Source organism: Salvelinus sp. IW2-2015, linkage group LG17 (genome assembly GCF_002910315.2).
Source record: "Salvelinus sp. IW2-2015 linkage group LG17, ASM291031v2, whole genome shotgun sequence".
In the NCBI taxonomy this organism is placed as follows: Eukaryota; Metazoa; Chordata; class Actinopteri; order Salmoniformes; family Salmonidae; genus Salvelinus; species Salvelinus sp. IW2-2015.
Genome location: NC_036857.1, coordinates 12,400,571 through 12,422,106, shown reverse-complemented (window position 1 = coordinate 12,422,106; position 21,536 = coordinate 12,400,571). Strand labels below are relative to the sequence as shown.

At 43.6% G+C, this 21,536-nt stretch overlaps 1 protein-coding gene across 1 annotated transcript; it reads left to right on the top strand.

Annotated features, from left to right (window-relative positions):
- Positions 1–480: 480 nt before the first annotated feature.
- On the top strand, positions 481–21,223 carry LOC111976287 (aladin). The gene is made up of 17 exons (XM_024005081.2): positions 481–575; positions 822–933; positions 2,729–2,856; positions 2,949–3,004; positions 3,131–3,222; positions 3,356–3,402; positions 17,877–17,975; positions 18,677–18,820; positions 18,917–19,037; positions 19,180–19,304; positions 19,684–19,744; positions 19,809–19,899; positions 20,024–20,117; positions 20,208–20,275; positions 20,376–20,454; positions 20,550–20,634; positions 20,964–21,223. The coding sequence occupies exons 2-17, from the start codon at positions 835–837 to the stop codon at positions 21,117–21,119; spliced, it is 1,545 nt and encodes a 514-aa protein (XP_023860849.1). The 5' UTR covers positions 481–575; positions 822–834; the 3' UTR covers positions 21,120–21,223.
- Positions 21,224–21,536: the final 313 nt, after the last annotated feature.

Genomic DNA, 21,536 nt, shown 5'->3' with positions numbered 1-21,536 from the left:
GGAGGGAGGGAGCTGTCTCCTTCCCAGTGCTGAATTGACGTCACGGAGTTGCAAACCCACAAGGGGGCGTGAATATCGCCCCCACAAAACTGTACAGGTGTTTCCATCTTTTCAGCAAAGTTTAATCAACTGTCTTCGTGTCATGTCTGTTCCACTGACTACTTAGTTATGTCTTCGGAAATCTCTAAATTACACACACAATTAATGGTTCAAATGTGGTATAGCTAATAATTTTTCCACCAAGGTCTACACACCATGCATGCACTCATCAAAACGGCATTTGAATTGCAAACAACCAGCACGTTTTTACAGTTTGCTTATTTCATCCATGTCTTGAAACAAACAGCACCTATGTGAACTGCGAACAGAAGTTGGATGTAATGCCACTATTTATCCGATAGATGACAGCAGAGTATTCACCTCTGGGCAAAGTATGTCCGCGTTGTGGAAATTCGCCGTATTGTATGCCTTCTACAGGCCTCCGTAGTTTATGAATCCAGCACGGCGGGATTTGTTAACTGGCCGATCTGTTTGAAGCTGCTGTAAACCTAGCTACATTTTACAGGAAAATAAAGGTAACAACAGTACATGGACAATGTACCACTACATGGATAACTGTGTAGTTTTATTTTGTAATTGTCAGTCTAGCTAGCTTGCTAAGTAGCTAGCAAGTCTAAAGTGTCAATCCAATCTAGCTAGCCAAGCTTGCTAGATAGCTAACTTAAACTATTTAGCTAACGTTAGTGACTAGCTAGCTAATTTAGTTAGCATCTGCATGTGATAGCTGAATGTTGAGCTACTAAATGTGATGTTTTTTTCAGGAGTAATGTGGTTATGATGTGTTCCTTGGCTCTGTTCCCCCGTCTGCTGCCCGGCTATGGAGAGACTTCTCAATACGACGAGTCCAACACAGATCCAGCAGTCTGGTTTGGGGTGGGTGGGCGGGCGGGCTATCATATCAATGCCAATCCTTGTACTAGTCACCACAAACTTGAGTTACCAAAAACAGTTTGTCACTGTAATGTTTAGATGTTTATTCTTATTAGGTGTGTGTGTGTAATATATATATATATATATGTGTATGTATATATGTATGTATATACACTGCTCAAAAAAATAAAGGGAACACTAAAATAACACATCCTAGATCTGAATGAATGAAATATTCTTATTAAATACTTTTTTCTTTACATAGTTGAATGTGCTGACAACAAAATCACACAAAAATTATCAATGAAAATCAAATTTATCAACCCATGGAGGTCTGGATTTGGAGTCACACTCAAAATTAAAGTGGAAAACCACACTACAGGCTGATCCAACTTTGATGTAATGTCCTTAAAACAAGTCAAAATGAGSCTCAGTAGTGTGTGTGGCCTCCACGTGCCTGTATGACCTGCCTACAACGCCTGGGCATGCTCCTGATGAGGGATCTCCTCCCAGACCTGGACTAAAGCATCCGCCAACTCCTGGACAGTCTGTGGTGGATGGAGCGAGACATGATGTCCCAGATGTGCTCAATTGGATTCAGGTCTGGGGAACGGGCGGGCCAGTCCATAGCATCAATGCCTTCCTCTTGCAGGAACTGCTGACACACTCCAGCCACATGAGGTCTAGCATTGTCTTGCATTAGGAGGAACCCAGAGCCAACCGCACCAGCATATGGTCTCACAAGGGGTCTGAGGATCTCATCTCGGTACCTAATGGCAGTCAGGCTACCTCTGGCGAGCACATGGAGGGCTGTGCGGCCCCCCAAAGAAATGCCACCCCACACCATGACTGACCCACCGCCAAACCGCTCATGCTGGAGGATGTTGCAGGCAGCAGAACGTTCTCCACGGCGTCTCCAGACTCTGTCACGTCTGTCACATGTGCTCAGTGTGAACCTGCTTTCATCTGTGAAGAGCACAGGGCGCCAGTGGCGAGTTTGCCAATCTTGGTGTTCTCTGGCAAATGCCAAACGTCCTGCACGGTGTTGGGCTGTAAGCACAACCCCCACCTGTGGACGTCGGGCCCTCATACCACCCTCATGGAGTCTGTTTCTGACCGTTTGAGCAGACACATGCACATTTGTGGCCTGCTGGAGGTCATTTTGCAGGGCTCTGGCAGTGCTCCTCCTTGCACAAAGGCGGAGGTAGCGGTCCTGCTGCTGGGTTGTTGCCCTCCTACGGCCTCCTCCACGTCTCCYGATGTACTGGCCTGTCTCCTGGTAGCGCCTCCATGCTCTGGACACTACGCTGACAGACACAGCAAACCTTCTTGCCACAGCTCGCATTGATGTGCCATCCTGGATGAGCTGCACTACCTGAGCCACTTGTGTGGGTTGTAGACTCCGTCTCATGCTACCACTAGAGTGAAAGCACCGCCAGCATTCAAAAGTGACCAAAACATCAGCCAGGAAGCATAGGAACTGAGAAGTGGTCTGTGGTCACCACCTGCAGAACCACTCCTTTATTGGGGGTGTCTTGCTAATTGCCTATAATATCCACCTGTTGTCTATTCCATTTGCACAACAGCATGTGAAATGTATTGTCAATCAGTGTTGCTTCCTAAGTGGACAGTTTGATTTCACAGAAGTGTGATTGACTTGGAGTTACATTGTGTTGTTTAAGTGTTCCCTTTATTTTTTTGAGCAGTGTATATACTGTCTCTTATACACATCTAGATGTGTATAAGAGACAGGTGTATATATGAATATATATGTCTAATGTATTTCCATTTGCTGTAGGATTCACATGCTCTGAATCTGTACTTCCCGGGAGAGTCACTGAAGCCTCACAGCCGCCAAGAGAGCAGCAGCAAGGCAGCCTTTCGGGACCACTGTGAGACACTGTACACAAGGAGTGCAGGGGCTTGGTGTGTGTGACACACATAGACACAGACAGAGACACACACAGTCAATTCTAAGGCCCTGTTCACTAATTCCTACCTCTGTGTCTGTCTCCTAGGCGTGATGCAGGCCTCTCTGGACTCCTAAATGAAATAGCCAACTCCAGTGTAGAGGGTGAGTGCCATGTTATCTTCATTATTTTACAGTCTTGAAAGTATTACATGCAGACTGCGCTTCAGATAAGAAAGTGTTCTATCATGCAAGAGTTTGTGTAACTCTTTAATGTGTGTGTGTTCCCAGTGCCCAAGTGGCTAGAGGTTAGCTCTAGCTGTGTCCTGGCTTTGCTACGGTGGGTCTCCTCCTTCCACGGCTCTCTGTTTCCTCATCTCACAGTAAGTGGCCCAGTCTCACAGTCAATTCACATGGCACATTTTCCATCAGTAACAATCAGACAATACAAAACTTTCCAGGGTGTTTTGGAATCTGCAGGCTTCTCTAATTGACTGTTGTTTTCTTTGTCTTCAGTTAAGCAGCGAGGACATGACCGCTGAGTTTTCCCAGGTGCTCGACTGGTAAGACCACCTTTTTAGTTTCAGTCCCCAATTAGATCCTAAAATATACCCTCTCTTATGTCCTTGTCAAATATTAGTTATTTATTAACTTTAGGACAATGGTCACCAACCGGTCGATTACGATCGACTGATCAGGTCAATCTTCAAGGCATTCCTAGTCGATCACTTGCTTGCGCTCTTTTTTTAAAATTGTATTTGTCCTGGATCGCTCAAATCACCTTGCCTACAGTTTCCACAACCTCGGCCACAGCAACATTTTATACTAGCCTACCTGAGATTCATAAAACCTTGACCAGAGAGAGAGAGAGACTGTCAAAGTATACAGCAAAGAGCTGCTGTTTTTGAGTGAGTTCGTCTGTTTTTATTCAGCACTGTACACTGTTTTATTATTTAATAGTTTGTGTGTATGCATTGATATGTAGGCTACGTGTGCCTTTTAAAAATGTATGTAGTTCTGTCCTTGAGCTGTTCTTGTCTAATGATGATCTGTATTATGTCATTCTGTATTATGTTTCATGTTTTGTGTGGACCCCAGGAAGAGTAGCTGCTGCTTTTGCAACAGCTAATGGGGATCCTAATAAAATACAAAATTCCACACTATTACAAAACATAAAATGTGTTTCTCCCTAATTCCACTGGCGCTGCAATGCATAATGAATGAGTAGACAAGTGAATCAATAGCCCTGCGTTTATATTATTATTAGCAGCTCGTCGTGTCTATTTTAATAATGAGGAATATTTAACATTCTCTGTTCATAGGAACATGAATTTCTGCATGACGCAGATGTGGTGCAAGTAGAGTTTCACCATCAAGTGGAAGACGATGTCTCCTCTCTCTGGTCAGTCTCACCGGAGGAGAGAGCAGGGGCCATGAGAGGTGGACCCTCTGCTGCTCTCTCCCTCCCTCCCTCCGCTGAGACTAATGCTGTGTTCAAAACAACTGGGATCTCGGAAATGTACGACTTCAGTGTGTTCCAAGACAACTGGGAACTTTAAAACAAAATGAGATGCGACTGGGAAAAATCGTTTTGAACAGTCAAATAACTCGGAATTCCGAGTTTTATGGTCTGAGAAGAACAGTATTGGCAGGCCAAGTAGACAATAATGTTTTAGGCCTACTGCACAAACCACATTTTTATTAGGTTGTTATTTATTTTTTTATCATGCAATTATTATTTTTTTTTTTTAAACATCTGAGCGGTAGATCTTTCTTTTTGACTTCGAAAGTGATCTTGATTCAGAAAAGGTTGGTGACCACTGCTTTATGGTATATATGGTGTTGTTCTGGGGCCAGTTGCACCAGTTGGTCGTAAGTGTGTTGTAACTCTACGTCCGACGTAAAATGGGCTCTACGCCAGACCAAAAAAGTATACTTGTTGCACCACCTAGACATAAACTCTTCTATGAGCTATGCCTGGGTGTAGATTCTACACCTACTAGGGAGCAGGCATATAGTGTTAAATTGGGACTGTCTTCAGCATGATACACATAGAAAATAATAGAAATCTATATTTTCAAAGGGATGTGAGTCTCGTGTTCATATTTTACAACCGTTGTGGGCTTTTCAAGTTGCCTATGCGCGAGCCAATAGAAAATAAATACCCGTGATTTAGGCTATGCTACATTATAGCATGCTAAATGTGTCTGATCAGTGATAGATTAGCAAATGAATAGATGAGCTACCACCTCCACTTATTTGCCCAGCCAGAGGTTAAATAACCAAATATATTGACAGAGATTAAGTGACAAAAAATCACGTTGATTAATTATCAGACAAGTCAAGGACATTTGTTCGGGAATAGGCTACTATGCGAGTAAAGTGCAAAACCATCCACTTGTTATACTAGGCTACATAACATGCTAGCAAAAATGTCTGATCAGTGCCAGATGAGCAAAGACTAAAGATTACTATCATGAGCACTTACCTCAATTTAGCTAGCATTTCCCAGCCTAATTGTTACCAAATATCCAAACGGAGATTCAGTTAAAACAAAAATCTGACATAGATTCATTTATCAAGACGAGTCCCCACGCTTTTCTCAACAGCGCTGTCCCTGTCAAAACTAAATTATCGTTGACCGCACTCGGCTACTGTTTTAAATGATTTAAAACTTAACTTTGGAAGTTTCAGTAAGCAACAAATTAATACACGCCTTCAGTGACATTAGCCTACTTTATTCCAATGTTTTCGTCATTCAGTCTTATTCATTCTCACAGTAATTATTTATTGATCCAACCAGTTGTGGTTAAGAAAATGCATAGTGGTGAGCTTTGCGAAGTGACATGCCTTGCAAAGTTTAGAACTGCCACCAGGATAATAACAGTCTAGTAACGGGCGTTGCCTAGCAACCATCATTATGAAGCGTCAAATCTCAGGAACGCGCATTGCTTACACCGGATTTAGTTACAACTAGTCTTTTTGTTGGTGAAACAGGTGTAAATTCTGATCCCCAAATCGGAACATAGCTACAACCGACCTAGCATTTCAGACTAGGGCTGTGGCGGTCATGACATTTTGTCAGCCTGTTATTGTCACAAATGACTGCTGTTCTCATGGTAATTAACCGTTAATTAACATAGCACATTTAGCATCTCCAGGCCTACACGCACACAAGCCGCTGATGTGCGCCTTTGGAACCATCTATATTAAAAAAAAAAAATAATAATAATAATAATAATAATAATAATCTAAATCCATTTAAAAAAAAGTTTGGGTCACTTAGAAATGTCCTTATACAGTGTAGACATTGTTAATGTTGTACATTACTATTGTAGCTGAAAACGGCACATTTTTTTATGGAATATCTACATAGGTGTAACAGTATAGCTTCCATCCCTCTCCTCGCCCCTACCTGGGCTCGAACCAGGGACCCTCTACACCACATATGTCAGAGTCAAGGCCCGCGGGCCACATCCGGCCCGCGAGAAGGTTTTTTACGGCCCCTGGGATGATCTTGATTTATTATTAGAACCGGCCCGCAGACCGCAGCAAGCCGGCAGCCCGCAGATCTTTTACACGCACCAATACTACATTTCCCACAATGCAACGGTGACGCACCGAGCAGTAGGCTGCTTCATTTCAATATTTATTGGCACAGCAGTCGTCAGCATCACAGTAAAATTAACTTTCAGATACCCATCAAAAATGGCAAAACGGAGGGACACTGAGAACCGGGGGTTTCAAACAGGTGGGAGTCGGAGTATATGTTCACGGAGGTAGCTGGAAAACCTGTGTGTCTTCTGTGTGGAGAAAGTGTGGCGGTACTGAAAGAGTATAATCTGAGACGACATTATGAAACGAAACACGCGGACAAAAACAAGAATATGGACATGGAACAAAGGCTACAAAAGGCAGAGGAATTAAAACGAGGCCTCAATCTCGACAGGCTCTGTTCAAAAAGCCAAATCACAAGGCCAGGCTGCTGTCAAGGCCAGTTTTATTTTGGCAGAAGAGATCGCTAAATCAGCCCGGCCATTTACGGCGGGGGATTTCATCAAAAACTGCATGATTAAAGTTTGTGACGAAGTTTGCCCAGAAAAAAGCAACTCTTTTTAAATGTGAGTCTGAGCAGAACACCATTGCCGAGAGAGTAGACCAGTTGTCCATCAATCTAAAAGAGCAGCTTGTGAAAAGGGAAGTTTCATTGCATATTCCTTGGCTGTGGATGAGAGCACCGACATTTCTGACATTGCCCAGTTGTCAATTTTCATCCGCGGGTGGACTCCAGCCTAAGCGTGACAGAGGAGTTTTTGGCTTTACGTCCTATGCATGGCACAACTACGGGGCTGATTTGTATGAAGAGGTGTCAAGATGTGTAAATGAGATGGAGCTGCCTTGGGAAAAACTCGTGGGTTTGACAACCGACGGAGCACCTGCGATGTGTGGACACAGGAGCGGACTGGTGGCGAAGATACGGGAAAAGATGCAAGAGGAAAACGCGACAGGTGAGCTGACAGCTTATCATTGTATCATACACAGGAAGCGTTGTTGCGGTAAGCCTTGAAAATGGAGCATGTAATGAGCATCATCACGCGCACAGTTAACTTATTCAGAGCCAAAGGTTTGAATCACCGCCAGTTCAAGGCATTTCTGACGGAGTTAGAAACGGAGCATGGTGATGCCTTATCACACAGAGGTGCGATGGCTAAGCCAGGAAAGGTGCTTCAAAGATGTTTCGAGCTTCGTGAGGAGATTTGTCTGTTCTTGGACAGCAAAGGGAAAGACACAACACAACTCCGAGACGAAATGTTTCTGTGTGAAATGGCTTTTCTGTGTGACATTACGAGTCATCTGAATGCAATGAACTGCAGCTGCAGGGTCGGGATCATGTCATCTCGATATGTACAGTACAGTGAAGGCATTTAAAACCAAACTGACTCTGGGGAGACGCAGATGCGGAAAGAAAATTTGAGCCACTTCCCAGCTGCCAGACCATGAAAGAGAAGCTCTCTACCAGTGCGTTCCCGAGCGCACAGTTGGCTGATAAAATAGGTATGCTTGCCGTGACCTTTCGACGCCGATTTGCTGACTTTGAAGCACAAAAAAGCAGGTTGGAACTGCTCGGTAACCCATTTGCTGTTGACGTGGAAAGCTCACCACCAAACCTCCAAATGGAGTTGATTGACCTCCAATGCATGATGCACTGAGGGCAAAATATGCGGCAGTGGGTGCTGCGGAGTTCGCCCGTTTCCTCCCCGACACAATGCCCCAGCTGCGCATCCAGGCTGCTCAAACGTTGTCTATGTTTGGCAGCACATACCTGTGTGAACAACTGTTTTCTTTGATGAACCTGAACAAAACATCACACAGAAGTCGACTTACTGCTGAACACCTCCACTCAATTCTGAGGATTTCCTCAGCTCAGAGCCTTACCCCGAACATTGATGAACTTGTGGAAAAGATGGGACACCACCAAGTATCACCCTCAAACTCAAACAAGTGATACTGTGCAATCACATATTTAGAGTTTTTACTCAGTTCAAGTTTAAAAGTTAAAGTTTAATATTTGTTTCACTGCATGTTACTTCCCTTAAACAAAGTGTTGTTTTTGATTAATAGATTTTTGCACTTTATTTTATTGTATTTCAATCCATTATATTTTAAAAATATTTTCAGTTGAGTGGATGATAGAAAATTGCTATTATGTTTTTTTCTTTGAAGTAAATTAGCCCACTTTTGCTAAAATAGAAATATAGGCTACTGATGGTGCCTTGAATACCGGTTTCTTTCATTTAATGTTCCATGTTATGGGGATTTTTATATAAAGGAAATTTGTCTTTTGTGTCTGTTGAAATATAAAGATTACTGACAGAGCCATAAGAAAATATTGCTTATTTATCTGTCATATTGGAATATATTTGTTAGGTTTTCAGTAGGTTCAATTAGGTTCACTAGACTATATGCGTCATTTAAATTTTTTTCAATGAACATTCGAACAGTCCGGCCCTCGGCTTGTAGCTAAATTTTTATTTGGCCCTCCGTCCATTTGACTTTGACACCCCTGCTCACACACATCAAACAACTGCCTCCCCACGAAGCATTGTTACCACCGCTCCACAAAAGACTCTAAGGGCAACAACTACTTCAAGGTCTCAGAGCGAGTGACGTCACCGGTTGAAACGCATTAGCATGCATCCCGCTAACTAGCAGCCATTTCATAGCGGTTACACTCACCCCCCTTTGACCTCCCCCTTTTCCGCAGCAACCAGTGATCCGGGTCAACAGCATCAATGTAACAGTATAGCTTCCGTCCTCTCCTCGCCCCTACCTGGGCTGGAACCAGGGCCCTCTGCACACATCAACAACTGCCTCCGCACGACAGCATCGTTACCCATCGCTCCACAAAAGCCGCGGCCCTTGCAGAGAAAGGGGAACAACTACTTCAAGGTCTCAGAGCGAGTGACGTCACTGATTGAAACGCTATTAGCTCGCACCCCGCTAACTAGCTAGCCATTTCACACCGGTTACATAGGCGTACAGAGGCCCATTATTCAGCAACCATCATTCCTGTGTTCCAATGGCACGTTGTGTTAGCTAATCCAAGTTTACCATTTTAAAAGGCTAATTGATCATTAGAAAACCCTTTTGCAATTGTTAGCACAGCTAAAAACTGTTGTTCTGATTAGAGAAGGAATAAAACTGGCCTTGTTGAGACAGCATTTGTGGGTTCGATTACAGGCTCAAAATGGCAAGAAACAAATAACGTTCTTCGGAAACTCATCAGTCTATTATTGTTCTGTGAAATGAAGGCTATTCCATGCGAGAAATTGTCAAGAAACTGAAGATCTCGTACAACGCTGTGTACTACTCCCTTCACAGAACAGCGCAAACTGGTCCCAGCTTTGATGCACCTATTATGACCTCGCCTTCTGGATGATAGTGGGGTGAACAGGCCGTGGCTAAGGTGGTTGATGTCCTTGATGATCTTTTTGGCCTTCCTGTGACATTGGGTGCTGTAGATGTCCTGAAGGGCAGGTAGTTTGCCCCCGGTGATGTGTTGGGCAGACCGCACCACCCTCTGGAGAGCCCTGCGGTTGCGGGCGGTGCAGTTGCCGTACCAGGCTGTGATACAGCCTGACAGGATGCTCTCAATTGTGCATCTGTAAAAGTATGAGGGTCTTAGGGGCCAAGCCAAATTGGCACGGATGCGCCTTCTTCACCACAATATCTGTGTGGGTGGACCATTTCAGATCGTAAGTGATGTGTACGCCAAGGAACTTGAAGCTTTCCACCTTCTCCGCTGCGGTCCCGTTGATGTGGATAGGGGCGTGCTCCCTCTGCTGTTTCCCGAAGTCCACAATCAGCTACTTTGTTGAGTGAGAGGTTATTTTCCTGGCACTACTCTCCCAGGGCCCTCACCTCCTCTCTGTAGGCTGTCTCGTCATTGTTAGTAATCAGGCCTACTACTGTTGTGTCGTCTGCAAACTTGATGATTGAGTTGGAGGCTTGCGTGGCCACCCAGTTATGGGTGAACAGGGAGTACAGGAGGGGGCTGAGCACGCACCCTTGTGGGGTCCCTGTGTTGAGGATCAGCGAAGTGGAGGTGTTGTTTCCTACCTTCACCACCTGGGGGCGGCCCATCAGGAAGTCCAGGACCCAGTTGCACAGGGCGGGGTTCAGACCCAGGGCCNAAGTGGAGGTGTTGTTTCCTACCTTCACCACCTGGGGGCGGCCCATCAGGAAGTCCAGGACCCAGTTGCACAGGGCGGGGTTCAGACCCAGGGCCCCAAACGTAATGATGAGCTTGGAGTGTACTATGGTGTTGAATGCTGAGCTATAGTCAATGGATACATAGGTATTCATCTTGTCCAAATGGGATAGGGTAGTATGCAGTGCGATGGCATTGTCTGTGGATCTATTGGGGTGGTAAGTCAATTGAAGTGGCTCTAGGGTGTCAGGTAAGGTAGAGGTGATATGATCCTTAACTAGCCTCTCAAATCACTTCATGATGACAGAAGTGAGTGCTACAGGGCGATAGTCTTTTAGTTCAGTTACCTTTGCATTCTTGGGTACAGGAACAATGGTGGGCATCTTGAAGCAAGTGAGGACAGCAGACTGGGATAGGGACAGATTGAATATGTCCGTAAATACTCCAGCCAGCTGGTCTGCGCATGCTCTGAGGACGCGGCTAGGGATGCCGTCTTGGCCGGCAGCCTTGCGGTGGTTAACTTCTCTAGGATAGGGGGCAGCATTTTCACTTTGGATGAATAGCGTGCCCAGAGTGAACTGCCTCCTACTCTGTCCCAGATGCTAATATATGCATATTATTATTACTATTGGATATAAAACACTCTGAAGTTTCTAAAACTGTTTGAATGATGTCTGTGAGTATAACAACTCATATGGCAGGCAAAAACCTGAGAAAAAATCCAAACAGGAAGTGAGAATTCTGAGGCTGGTCGATTTTCAACTCATCGCCTATTGAAATCCCAGTGGGATATGGATCTGTTTGCACTTCCTACGCCTTCCACTAGATGTTAACAGTCTGTAAAACGTTGAATGAAGCTTCTACTGTGATGTTGAGCCGGATGAGAGCTGTTTGAGTCAGTGGTCTGGCAGAGAGCCAGGTCCTGGTCACGCGCTTTCCACATGATATCGACTTGCGTTCCATTACTTCTATAGACACAAAGGAATTCTCCGGTTGGAACGTTATTGAATATTTATGATAACAACATCCTAAAGACTGATTCTCTACTTAGTTTGACAAGTTTATTCGACTTGTAATATAACTTTTTGAAGTTTTCGTCCGACGTTCGCCTGGATCTGCGCGAGCGTTTAGATATGTGTACTATATGTGCTAACAAAAGTAGCTACTTGGACATAAATAATGGACATTATCGAACAAAACAACAATTTATTGTGGAACTAGGATTCCTGGGAGTGTATTCTGATGAAGATCATCAAAGGTAAGGGAATATTTATGATGTCATTTCGTATTTCTGTTGACTCCAACATGGCGGAGAAATGTTGTTTATATCTGAGCGGCGTCTCAGATTTTTCCATGGTTTGCTTATTCCGTAAAGTTTTTTTGAAATCTGAGACCGCGGTTGTGTTAAGAACAAGTGTATCTTTAATTCTATGTAAAACATGTATCTTTCATCAAAGTTTATGATGAGTATTTCTGTTATTTGATGTGGCTCTGCAATTTCTCCGGATATTTTGGAGGCATTTCTGAACATGGCGCCAATGTGAACTGAGATTTTTGGATATAAATATGCACATTATCGAACAAAACATACATGTATTGTGTAACATGAAGTCCTATGAGTGTCATCTGTTGAAGATCATCAAAGGTTAGTGATTAATTTTATCTCTATTTCTGCTTTTTGTTACTCCTCTCTTTGGCTGGAAAAATGGCTGTGTTTTTCTGTGGCTATGTACTGACCTAACATAATCGTTTGGTGTGCTTTCGCCGTAAATCCTTTTTGAAATCAGACATGTTGGCTGGATTCACAACAAGTGTAGCTTTAATTTGGTGTCTTTCATGTGTGATTTCATGAAAGTTTGATTTTTATAGTAATTTATTTGAATTTGGCGCTCTGCATTTTTACTGGCTTTTGGCCAAGTGGGGCGTTAACCTCTCCGGGATATGTGGGACGCTAACACGCTTAAATGTCTTACTCACGCCAGCCACAGAGAAGCGGAACCCACAGTCCTTGGTAGCGGGCTGCGTTGGTGGCACTGTGTTATCCTCAAAGCGGGCGAAGGTGTTGAGCTTGTCCAGAAGCAAGACGTCGGTGTCCGCGACGTGGCTGGTTTCCCCTTTGTAGTCCGTGATTGTCTGTAGACCCTGCCACATACGTCTCGTGTCTGACCCGTTGAATTGCGGCTCCACTTTGTCTAGGTACTGAAGTTTTGCCTGTTTGATTGCCTTAAGGAGATAATAACTACACTGTTTGTATTCGGCCATATTCCCAATCACCTTGCCATGGTTTAATGCGGTGGTTCGCGCTTTCAGTTTTGCGCGAATGCTGCCATCTATTCACGGTTTCTGATTTGGGTTCACACTCTTGCACTTCTACACTCGCTTACATGCACCCATTCACACACACACAAGCACACAAACCCGTCCGTTTAAAACATGTATATTATACCTCCGGATACAGCCTATAAATATTTCATACTATAATGTTTGTATTTTATATTTTCTCCCATCGTATCTCAAGTAGTAATTTGGTTTCTTATTCTATAAGTTGTCATTTCCATACTATATATTTAATACATTTTTTCTTTCCAATTGCTTATTTGAGGTGCCAGCAGTGTAAGCCAATTTCTAGTTATCTGTTTAAGTGCTGTTATTCTCAGAATTCTGAAAAGGTACTTATTAGAGTTGAGGAGCAGTGCATGACGGGTTCTCCCCAGGAGAAGTGAACATTCAAACGTATCATTCAATACTTTTTATACTTCGATCCAGAAATGATTGAGGACTGGGCAGGAATATAATAGTTGAGTATTGGAGAGCAGAGCTAAGCACAGTTACGCCAGTAAGTTGGTGTGATGTCAAGGTTGTATTTTGATTTTATTATAGGAGTTATAAAAAAATCTTGACTGAATTTTCAAGAGTATTCCCTACAGAGTAGAGAGGTGTTTGTCTTAGACGTGTTACTAGATATGTCCTTCCAGTCCTCTTGGGTTATTACTATACTGATCCAAAATATAAACACAACATGCTACATTTTTTAAGATTTTACTGAGTTACAGTTCATATAAGGAAATCAGTCAATAAATCCATTAGGCCCTATTCTATGTATTTCAAGAGACTGTTGGTCACAAATACAGTACCTTAAAAAAAAAAGTAGGGGCGTGGATCAGAAAACCAGTCACAATCTGGTGTGACCACCATTTGCCCTCATGCAGTGCAACATATCTCCTTCACATACAGTGGGGCAAAAAAGTATTTAGTCAGCCACCAATTGTGCAAGTTCTCCCACTTAAAAAGATGAGAGAGGCCTGTAATTTTCATCATAGGTACACTTCAACTATGACAGACAAAATGAGAAAAACAATCCAGAAAATCACATTGTAGGATTTTTAATGAATTTATTTGCAAATTATGGTGGAAAATAAGTATTGCTTCAATAACAAAGTTGTATCTCAATACTTTGTTATTATTACCCTTGTTGGCAATGACAGAGGTCAAACGTTTTCTGTAAGTCCTTCACAAGTTTTTCACACACTGTTGCTGTATTTTGGCCCATTCCTCCATGCAGATCTCCTCTAGAGCAGTGATGTTTTGGGGCTGTTGCTGGGCAACAGGACTTTCAACTCCCTCCAAAGATTTCTATGTTGAGATCTGGGAGACTGGCTAGGCCACTCCAGGACCTTGAAATGCTTCTTACGAAGCCATCCTTCGTTGCCCGGACGGTGTTTGGGATCATTGTCATGCTGAAAGACCAGCCACGTTTCATCTTCAATGCCCTTGCTGATGGAAGGAGGTTTTCACTCAAAATCTCACGATACATGGCCCCATTCATCTTTCTTTGAAAGGATAGTCGTCCTGGTCCCTTTGCAGAAAAACAGCCCAAAGCATACTGTTTCCACCCCATGCTTCACAGTAGGTATGGTGTTCTTTGGATTCTTTGTCCTCCAAACACGACGAGTTGAGTTTTTACCAAAAAGTTATTTTGATTTCATCTGACCATATGACATTCTCCAATCTTCTTCTGGATCATCCAAATGCTCTCTAGCAAACTAGTACAAACTCTAGTACAAACATGTACTGGCTTAAGCAGGGGGACACGTCTGGCACTGCAGGATTTGAGTCCCTGGCGGCGTAGTGTGTTACTGATGGTAGGCTTTGTTACTTTGTCCCAGCTCTCTGCAGGTCATTCACTAGGTCCCCCGTGTGGTTCTGGGATTTTGCTCACCGTTCTTGTGATCATTTTTGACCTCACGGGGTGAGATCTTGCGTGGGCCAGATCGAGGGAGATTATCAGTGGTCTTGTATGTCTTCCATTTCCTAATAATTGCTCCCACAGTTGATTTCTTCAAACCAAGCTGCTTACCTATTGCAGATTCAGTCTTCCCAGCCTGGTGGCAGGTCTACAATTTTGTTTCTGGTGTCCTTTGACAGCTCTTTGGTCTTGGCCATAGTGGATTTGGAGTGTGACTGTTTGAGGTTATGGACAGGTGTCTTTTATACTGATAACAAGTTACAAACAGGTGCCATTAATACAGGTAACGAGTGGAGGACAGAGGAGCCTCTTAAAGAAGAAGTTACAGGTCTGTGAGAGACAGAAATCTTGCTTGTTTCTAGGTGACCAAATACTTATTTTCCACCATAATTTGCAAATAAATTCATTAAAAATCCTACAATGTGATTTTCTGGATTTTTTTTCTCATTTTGTCTGTCATAGTTGAAGTGTACCTATGATGAAAATTACAGGCCTCTCATCTTTTTAAGTGGGAGAACTTGCACAATTGGTGGCTGACTAAATACTTTTTTGCCCCACTGTAGAGTTGATCAGACTGTTTATTGTGGCTTGTGGAATGTTGTCCCACTCCTCTTTAATGGCTGTGCGAAGTTGCTGGATATTGTCGGGAACTGGAACACACTGTCGTACACGTCGATCCAGAGCCTCCCAAACATGCTCAATGGGTGACATGTCTGGTGAGTATGCAGGCCGTGGAAGAACTGGGACATTTTCAGCTTTCAGAAATTGTCTACAGGTCCTTGTGACATGGGCCATGCATTATCATGCTGAAACAAGAGGTGATGGCGGCAGATTATGGGCCTCAAGATCTCGTCACGGTATCTCTGCATTCAATTTGCCATCGATAAAATGCGATTGTGTTCGTTGTCCGTAGCTTATGCCTGCCCATACTATAACCCCACCGCCACTATGGGGCACTCTGTTCACAACGTTGACATCTGCAAACTGCTTGCCCATATGCATGGTCCGCAGTTGTGAGGCTGGTTGAACGTACTGACAAATTCTGTTAAACGATGTTGGAGGTGGCTTATGGTAAAGAAATGAACATTCAATTCTCTGGCAACAGCTCTTGTGGACATTCCTGCAGTCAGCATGCCAATTGCACGCTCCCTCAACTTGAGACATCTGTGGCATTGTGTTGGGTGACAAAACTGCACATTTTAGAGTGGCCTTTTATTGTCCCAAGCACAAAGTGCACCTGTGTAATGATCATGCCTTTTAATCAGCTTCTTGATATGCCACACCTGTCAGGTGGATAGATTATCTTGACAAAGGAGAAATGCTCACTAACAGATGTAAACACATTAGTTCACAACATTTGAGAGAAATAAGCTTTTTGTGCGTATGGAAAATTTCTGTATTTTTTTTCAGCTCATGAAACATGGGACCAACACAATGTAAAGACATGTTGTGTTTTTATTTTTGTTCAGTGTAATTCATTAAATGTATATCACTAAGCGTTTTATTAGGTCCTACTGCTTTAGTAAGATAGCTTCTTGCTTGTAAATAATTGTATAACAGAGTTCTGGAGGTTGTATTTTATTGATAGATTCTCAAGTGTATCAATCCCCTTGTCTGTAAACATCTGATAATACTTGGTTAGTCCATTTTAAGCCCATAATTTAAATGTATTACCAATCATACTTGGCTTAAAGTTGCCATCCATTACAATTTCTCGCAGGTAGATCAAGTCTGTTTGGATGCAATTCACTCTAATTGTAGGCAAATCCTTTATGCCACCTTGCACAATCAATGAACCAATAGCATTTTGCCTAGGCCTGTACGTTTTCTCTGACTCATGAATAGAGTGCATAATAATACGGTCCACATTCACTGGTGATTACTAGAATTGCTTTAATTTTTGGAGTATAGGCTTGATCAATTATGTTCCAAAGACATCTTAAATGTTTATTTTTTATATATATGTTTATCTGCTATGTGTAGTAGGCCTATGCAGTAGGCTATTAGGCTATGTATTGTACACTTAGTGTACAAAACATTACGAACACCTTCCTAACATTGAGTTGCACCCCCTTTTGCCCTCCGAACAGCCTCAATTGTCGAAAGCGTTCCACAGGAATGCTGGCCCATATTGACTGCAGTGCTTCCCACAGTTGTGTCAAGTTGGCTGGATGCCCTTTGGGTGGTGGACCATTCTTGATACACACTGGAAACTGTTGAGCGTGAAAACCCAGCAGCGTGCAGTTCTTGACACACTCAAACTGGTGCGCTTGGCACCTACTACCATACCCCGTTCAAAGGCACTTAAATATTTTGTCTGGCCCATTCACACTCTGAATGGCACACATACACAATCCATGTCTCAATTGTCTCGAGGCTTAAAAATCCTTTAACTGGTCTCCTCCCCTTCATCTGCACTGATTGAAGTATATTTAACAGGTGACATCAATAAGGGATCATAGCTTTCACCTGGTCAGTCTGTCATGGAAAGAGCAGGTGTTCCTAATGTTCTGTACACTGAGTGTACACTAACTTTTTGTCTTCAGGTTTGGGCTCATATATAGGCCTATATGTAAGCATAAGCTATACTATGCGTATGAGTGTTTTGAATTAATCATCACTTTAGAAAGCGCTGTCCATATCCGTGTTTGACTTTGAAACAACATCCACAACGACCATGTTTTCCACTCAGTTTCAACCTTTTGTTGAACTTTCTTCAAATTGATCGATCACAGTGAAGTACATTTTAAAAGCATGATACGGTTTTGATGGTAAGTGTTTGATGTGATTTTCAATTGCATCTGCATTGATGTCAGAGTGGTTAGAGAGACAATAGAGCCCTCAGTACCAGGCCATTAATGACCTGACGGTCGTTAGGGAGTTGGGTACAACCAACGCATGTCCAGAGTGCATAGGAGGAGATTTCCGTGGCTTAATGTTCACGTGGAATATGACTGCGGTCACGACTCGTGACTGCTGGTGTGGCAGTAATACGGTCACCGCAACAGCCCTATTAAAGATCAATGTTATTTAAGCCCTAATGGTGCAACCAGACCCTGTTGTTGCTCCCTGTGTTTCAGGTCGGACTGTGCAGTGCGGAGCTTTGCCTGGCACCCACACACCCAGAAGTGTGCTGTTTCCCTTTTAGACGACTCCATTAAGATCTACAACCCCAAGAGGTAAGTAGCAGACTCATGGCCCCACTGTCGGTCTGTTGCAATGGTGCTGTGTCATTGACTATTAAACTCTATGGGAGTTTCTCAACTCCTCCTTCCTCTTCTCCGGGGCCTGAAAATTGATAAGTGGTCGAGGAGAATGCCAATTCGTTAGTAGGTGAACAGAGGAATATGCTCACCTCCTCGATTACATCCTTCGGCAGAGGGTTCACAAGAGTATCCTACGGTCGGTTATCGCTGAAGAGTTTGAAACCAGTCACACCCCCTTTGAAACAGCTGTTGTGTTCTCTGAGGAGAAAAGAATGTACATATTTGAAAACAAAACTGATCTTTACTTAACTTTTATCTATAAAATGTCTAGCACAACTATCTAATTACATTTTTACTAAACATATTTATTTTGGGATTCCTAAACGTGATTTACATGATGACGCGCAAGTGGAGAAGGAGAGTCATTTCATATAAGCGGAATTGTTTCCTCTCCTCGCCGCCTCTTCTTGATTATTTTTTACCTTTTTCAAAAGGCGAGGAGAGGCCGTGAGGAGCCGAGCAAAACCAATTGAGAATCTTCGTATAGGCCGGTTTCCTGGATTCAGATGAAACCTATGTCCTCAAAATCATATTCAGTCAGACCAACCTAGTGCGGTGTTAAACTTGTTCTGTCTCGCGCTCTCTCTCCGTCGCTCTCTCAAACACTCCCTCAGTGCTACTACTCCCACCCTAAAGCACCGTCTGCAGCACAGTGTGGCAGCCCTGCAGTGGAAGCCTCTGTGTGCATCTACCCTGGCCGTGGCCTGTCACAACTGCCTGCTGGTCTGGCACGTGGACCCCACCTCGTTCTCTACCAGGTATACATGCTCATTATTATACTCTTCAACTTTCTTTTTCCTCTGTCCTCCCAATTTCTCATTCAATCTCTTTCTATCTATTCTTCCCTCCCACAGACCCTCTTCTGGCTGTGCCCAGGTCTTGTCCCACCCAGGCCACTCCCCTGTCACTTCCATGGCATGGTCACCTAACGGATCTCTCCTGGTGTCGGCCTCTCCCAGGGACACTGCCATGCTGGTAAGAACCAGCAGTCTCAACCTCTACTCTACTGCTACTCAACTGTGAAAGTATTTTACTGTGATGCTGGAACATCATTGTGACTCTATTTCTCTCGGTTTCGCTCTCTCTTTCTCTCTGTCTCTGTTTCTATCTCTGTCAGGTGTGGGATGTAGCTGTTGAGAGCTGTGTGCCTCTCTACCGTGTGGGAGGGGGAGGAGTCACGTACCTATCCTGGTCCCCTGATGGCAGTCGCGTGCTGGCAGCTACACCCTCCTCCCTCTTCAGGTCAGAGACAGTAGTGCAGGAGAGCTTTATGTCGTTAATTAAGGCCCATTATCAGCAACCAACTCACTCCTGTGTTCCAATGGCACGTTGTGTTAGCAAATCCAAGTTTATCATTTTAATTGGAACACAGGAATGATTTTGCATTGGAACACAGGAATGATGGTTGCTGATAATGGGCCTATGTAGATATTCCCTTCAAAATCATCCGTTTCCAGCTACAATAGTCATTTACAACATTAACAATGTCTACACTGTATTTCTGATTAATTTGATGTTATATTAATGGACAAAATATGTGCTTTTCTTTCAAAAACAAGGACATTTCTATGTGAACCCAAACTTTTGAACAGTAGTGTATGTCTTGTGTGTGTTGCTGCAGGGTTTGGGAAACCAGGATGTGGACTTGCGAGCGGTGGCCTTGTCTGAAGGGACGCTGTCAGGTGAGACACCTGGTCTGTGTGAGTGTTTGTGTGTTTGGCTAACTGTCTCTCTGTAAATGTCTAGTCTGGCAGTTGGAGTCCTGATGGGAGTCGGCTGCTCTTCAGTGTGCAAGGAGAGACTGTCATCTATGTCCTAACTTTCACTGACACCCCAGGTACACACACAAACACAATACCATGTATGATATGAAGCACACCAACCTCTTACAGTTGTTTTACACTGTGTGCTGTGTGCCTGTGTTGTTTGTTTTGATGTAAGTCCTCCTCTTTCTCCACTAGGGATGACCTTAGGGATGTCAGGGGGGCCGAAGGCAGCAACAGTCGTGGCCGACCTGTCTGAGACAACCTTAAATACACCAGATGGAGATATGGCGTAAGGAAAGGCCTGGGTTAACTAGCCGTTCACTAAACTAGTTATTGATTAACCTTACAGATTAGCTTATTGTGTATGCGTGTTTTTCAGGGTCGGAGGAGAGATCCAGTCGCTAGCGTGGGACCCGACAGGAGAGAGACTAGCCGTGCTTCTCAAAGGTCAGGCTCCTTCCCTCCTCTCCTCTTTCTCCAAGTTGGAAAGTGTGTTTTGTCATCTTCTCTCCTCCACTCACTTCCTCCCTCTTACCTGTTCCATCAGGAGATGCTGAAGCAGGCTGCCCTGCCATGATCGCAGTGTTCAAGACTCAAATCAACCCCGCTTTTAAGCTTCTGCCATGGTAGGTGCTCTAGTATGTTACATATCCAGGAGGGTGTCTCAGTTTTGTATATCTCTGTATGTCAGTGGTCATAACTGTCTGTCTATGTGTGTCAGTGGTTTTGTTCAGGGGGAGGCTGGGACAGAGCCCAGACTGATGCAATTCAACCCCAACTACCAGCATGGAGCCCAGCTCACTGTGGTCAGTCTCTACAAATGCTGTTCTTTACATTTAAGGGTCCACCAGGCATTTAGATGTTTCCCCACAGTGCTGCTTAAACTGATCTTAACGCTATAGTTTACTTTCAATTTTAAAGTTTTTATTTGTTTTTTGTTTTACTCAAAAGTAGTTTATGCATTAATGTCATTTGAATGGGAAAGATGGGACTTCAACTAGAAATTGTACATGGTCTACACACTGATCATTCCATTTGACATGGTTATTGATGTGCTGCAGTGAATAGAGCACGAGGTCTAGCTAGGTGGCGCTAAACTCATCTCAGTGACTATAGTGATGTTGTCTCTCCACAGTGTTGGTCTAATGGAAAGATTACCCATGTGCCTTTTTGCTTTCTGAGTGCTGGGAATCCCCAGCCCGGCCTGGGAGGCAGCCCCTCTCTCCCCCTGTCCCAGGGCAGGCCAGCAGACTACGCCAACCAGACACTCTACACAGAACTCATCTCCTAACCACACACACGCAAACTAACACAGAAACCATATTTCAAGTCATGTTTGTAAGTACAATTTATAATTTTTGGAACACTTGTTAAATAAACGTGTACAAAGTGTTATGCAAATTAGTATTTATTGTGTCTTTTTTTAATGCCTAGCCCAAGACACGGCAAGGGGGTTGGTGGGATGAGTTAAAGGTCAAGCCATTGCCGGTTTGTTCTTGCAAAAGAGGTGAATGAGTTGATCGGGAGGCTTTAGTGTGTCTTTTTAATGATGTTTCTTAAATCATCTCCATGTTCTCGGTAAAGGAGTATACTGTATCGTCCCTTATTCTATACGTGGCAATAATAAGTATTCAATCTTAGAACAATCTGGCATTAATATGATAGTTTGCTGTTTTACCTTCCTGATTTGCCCTTCACTTTCGGTCAA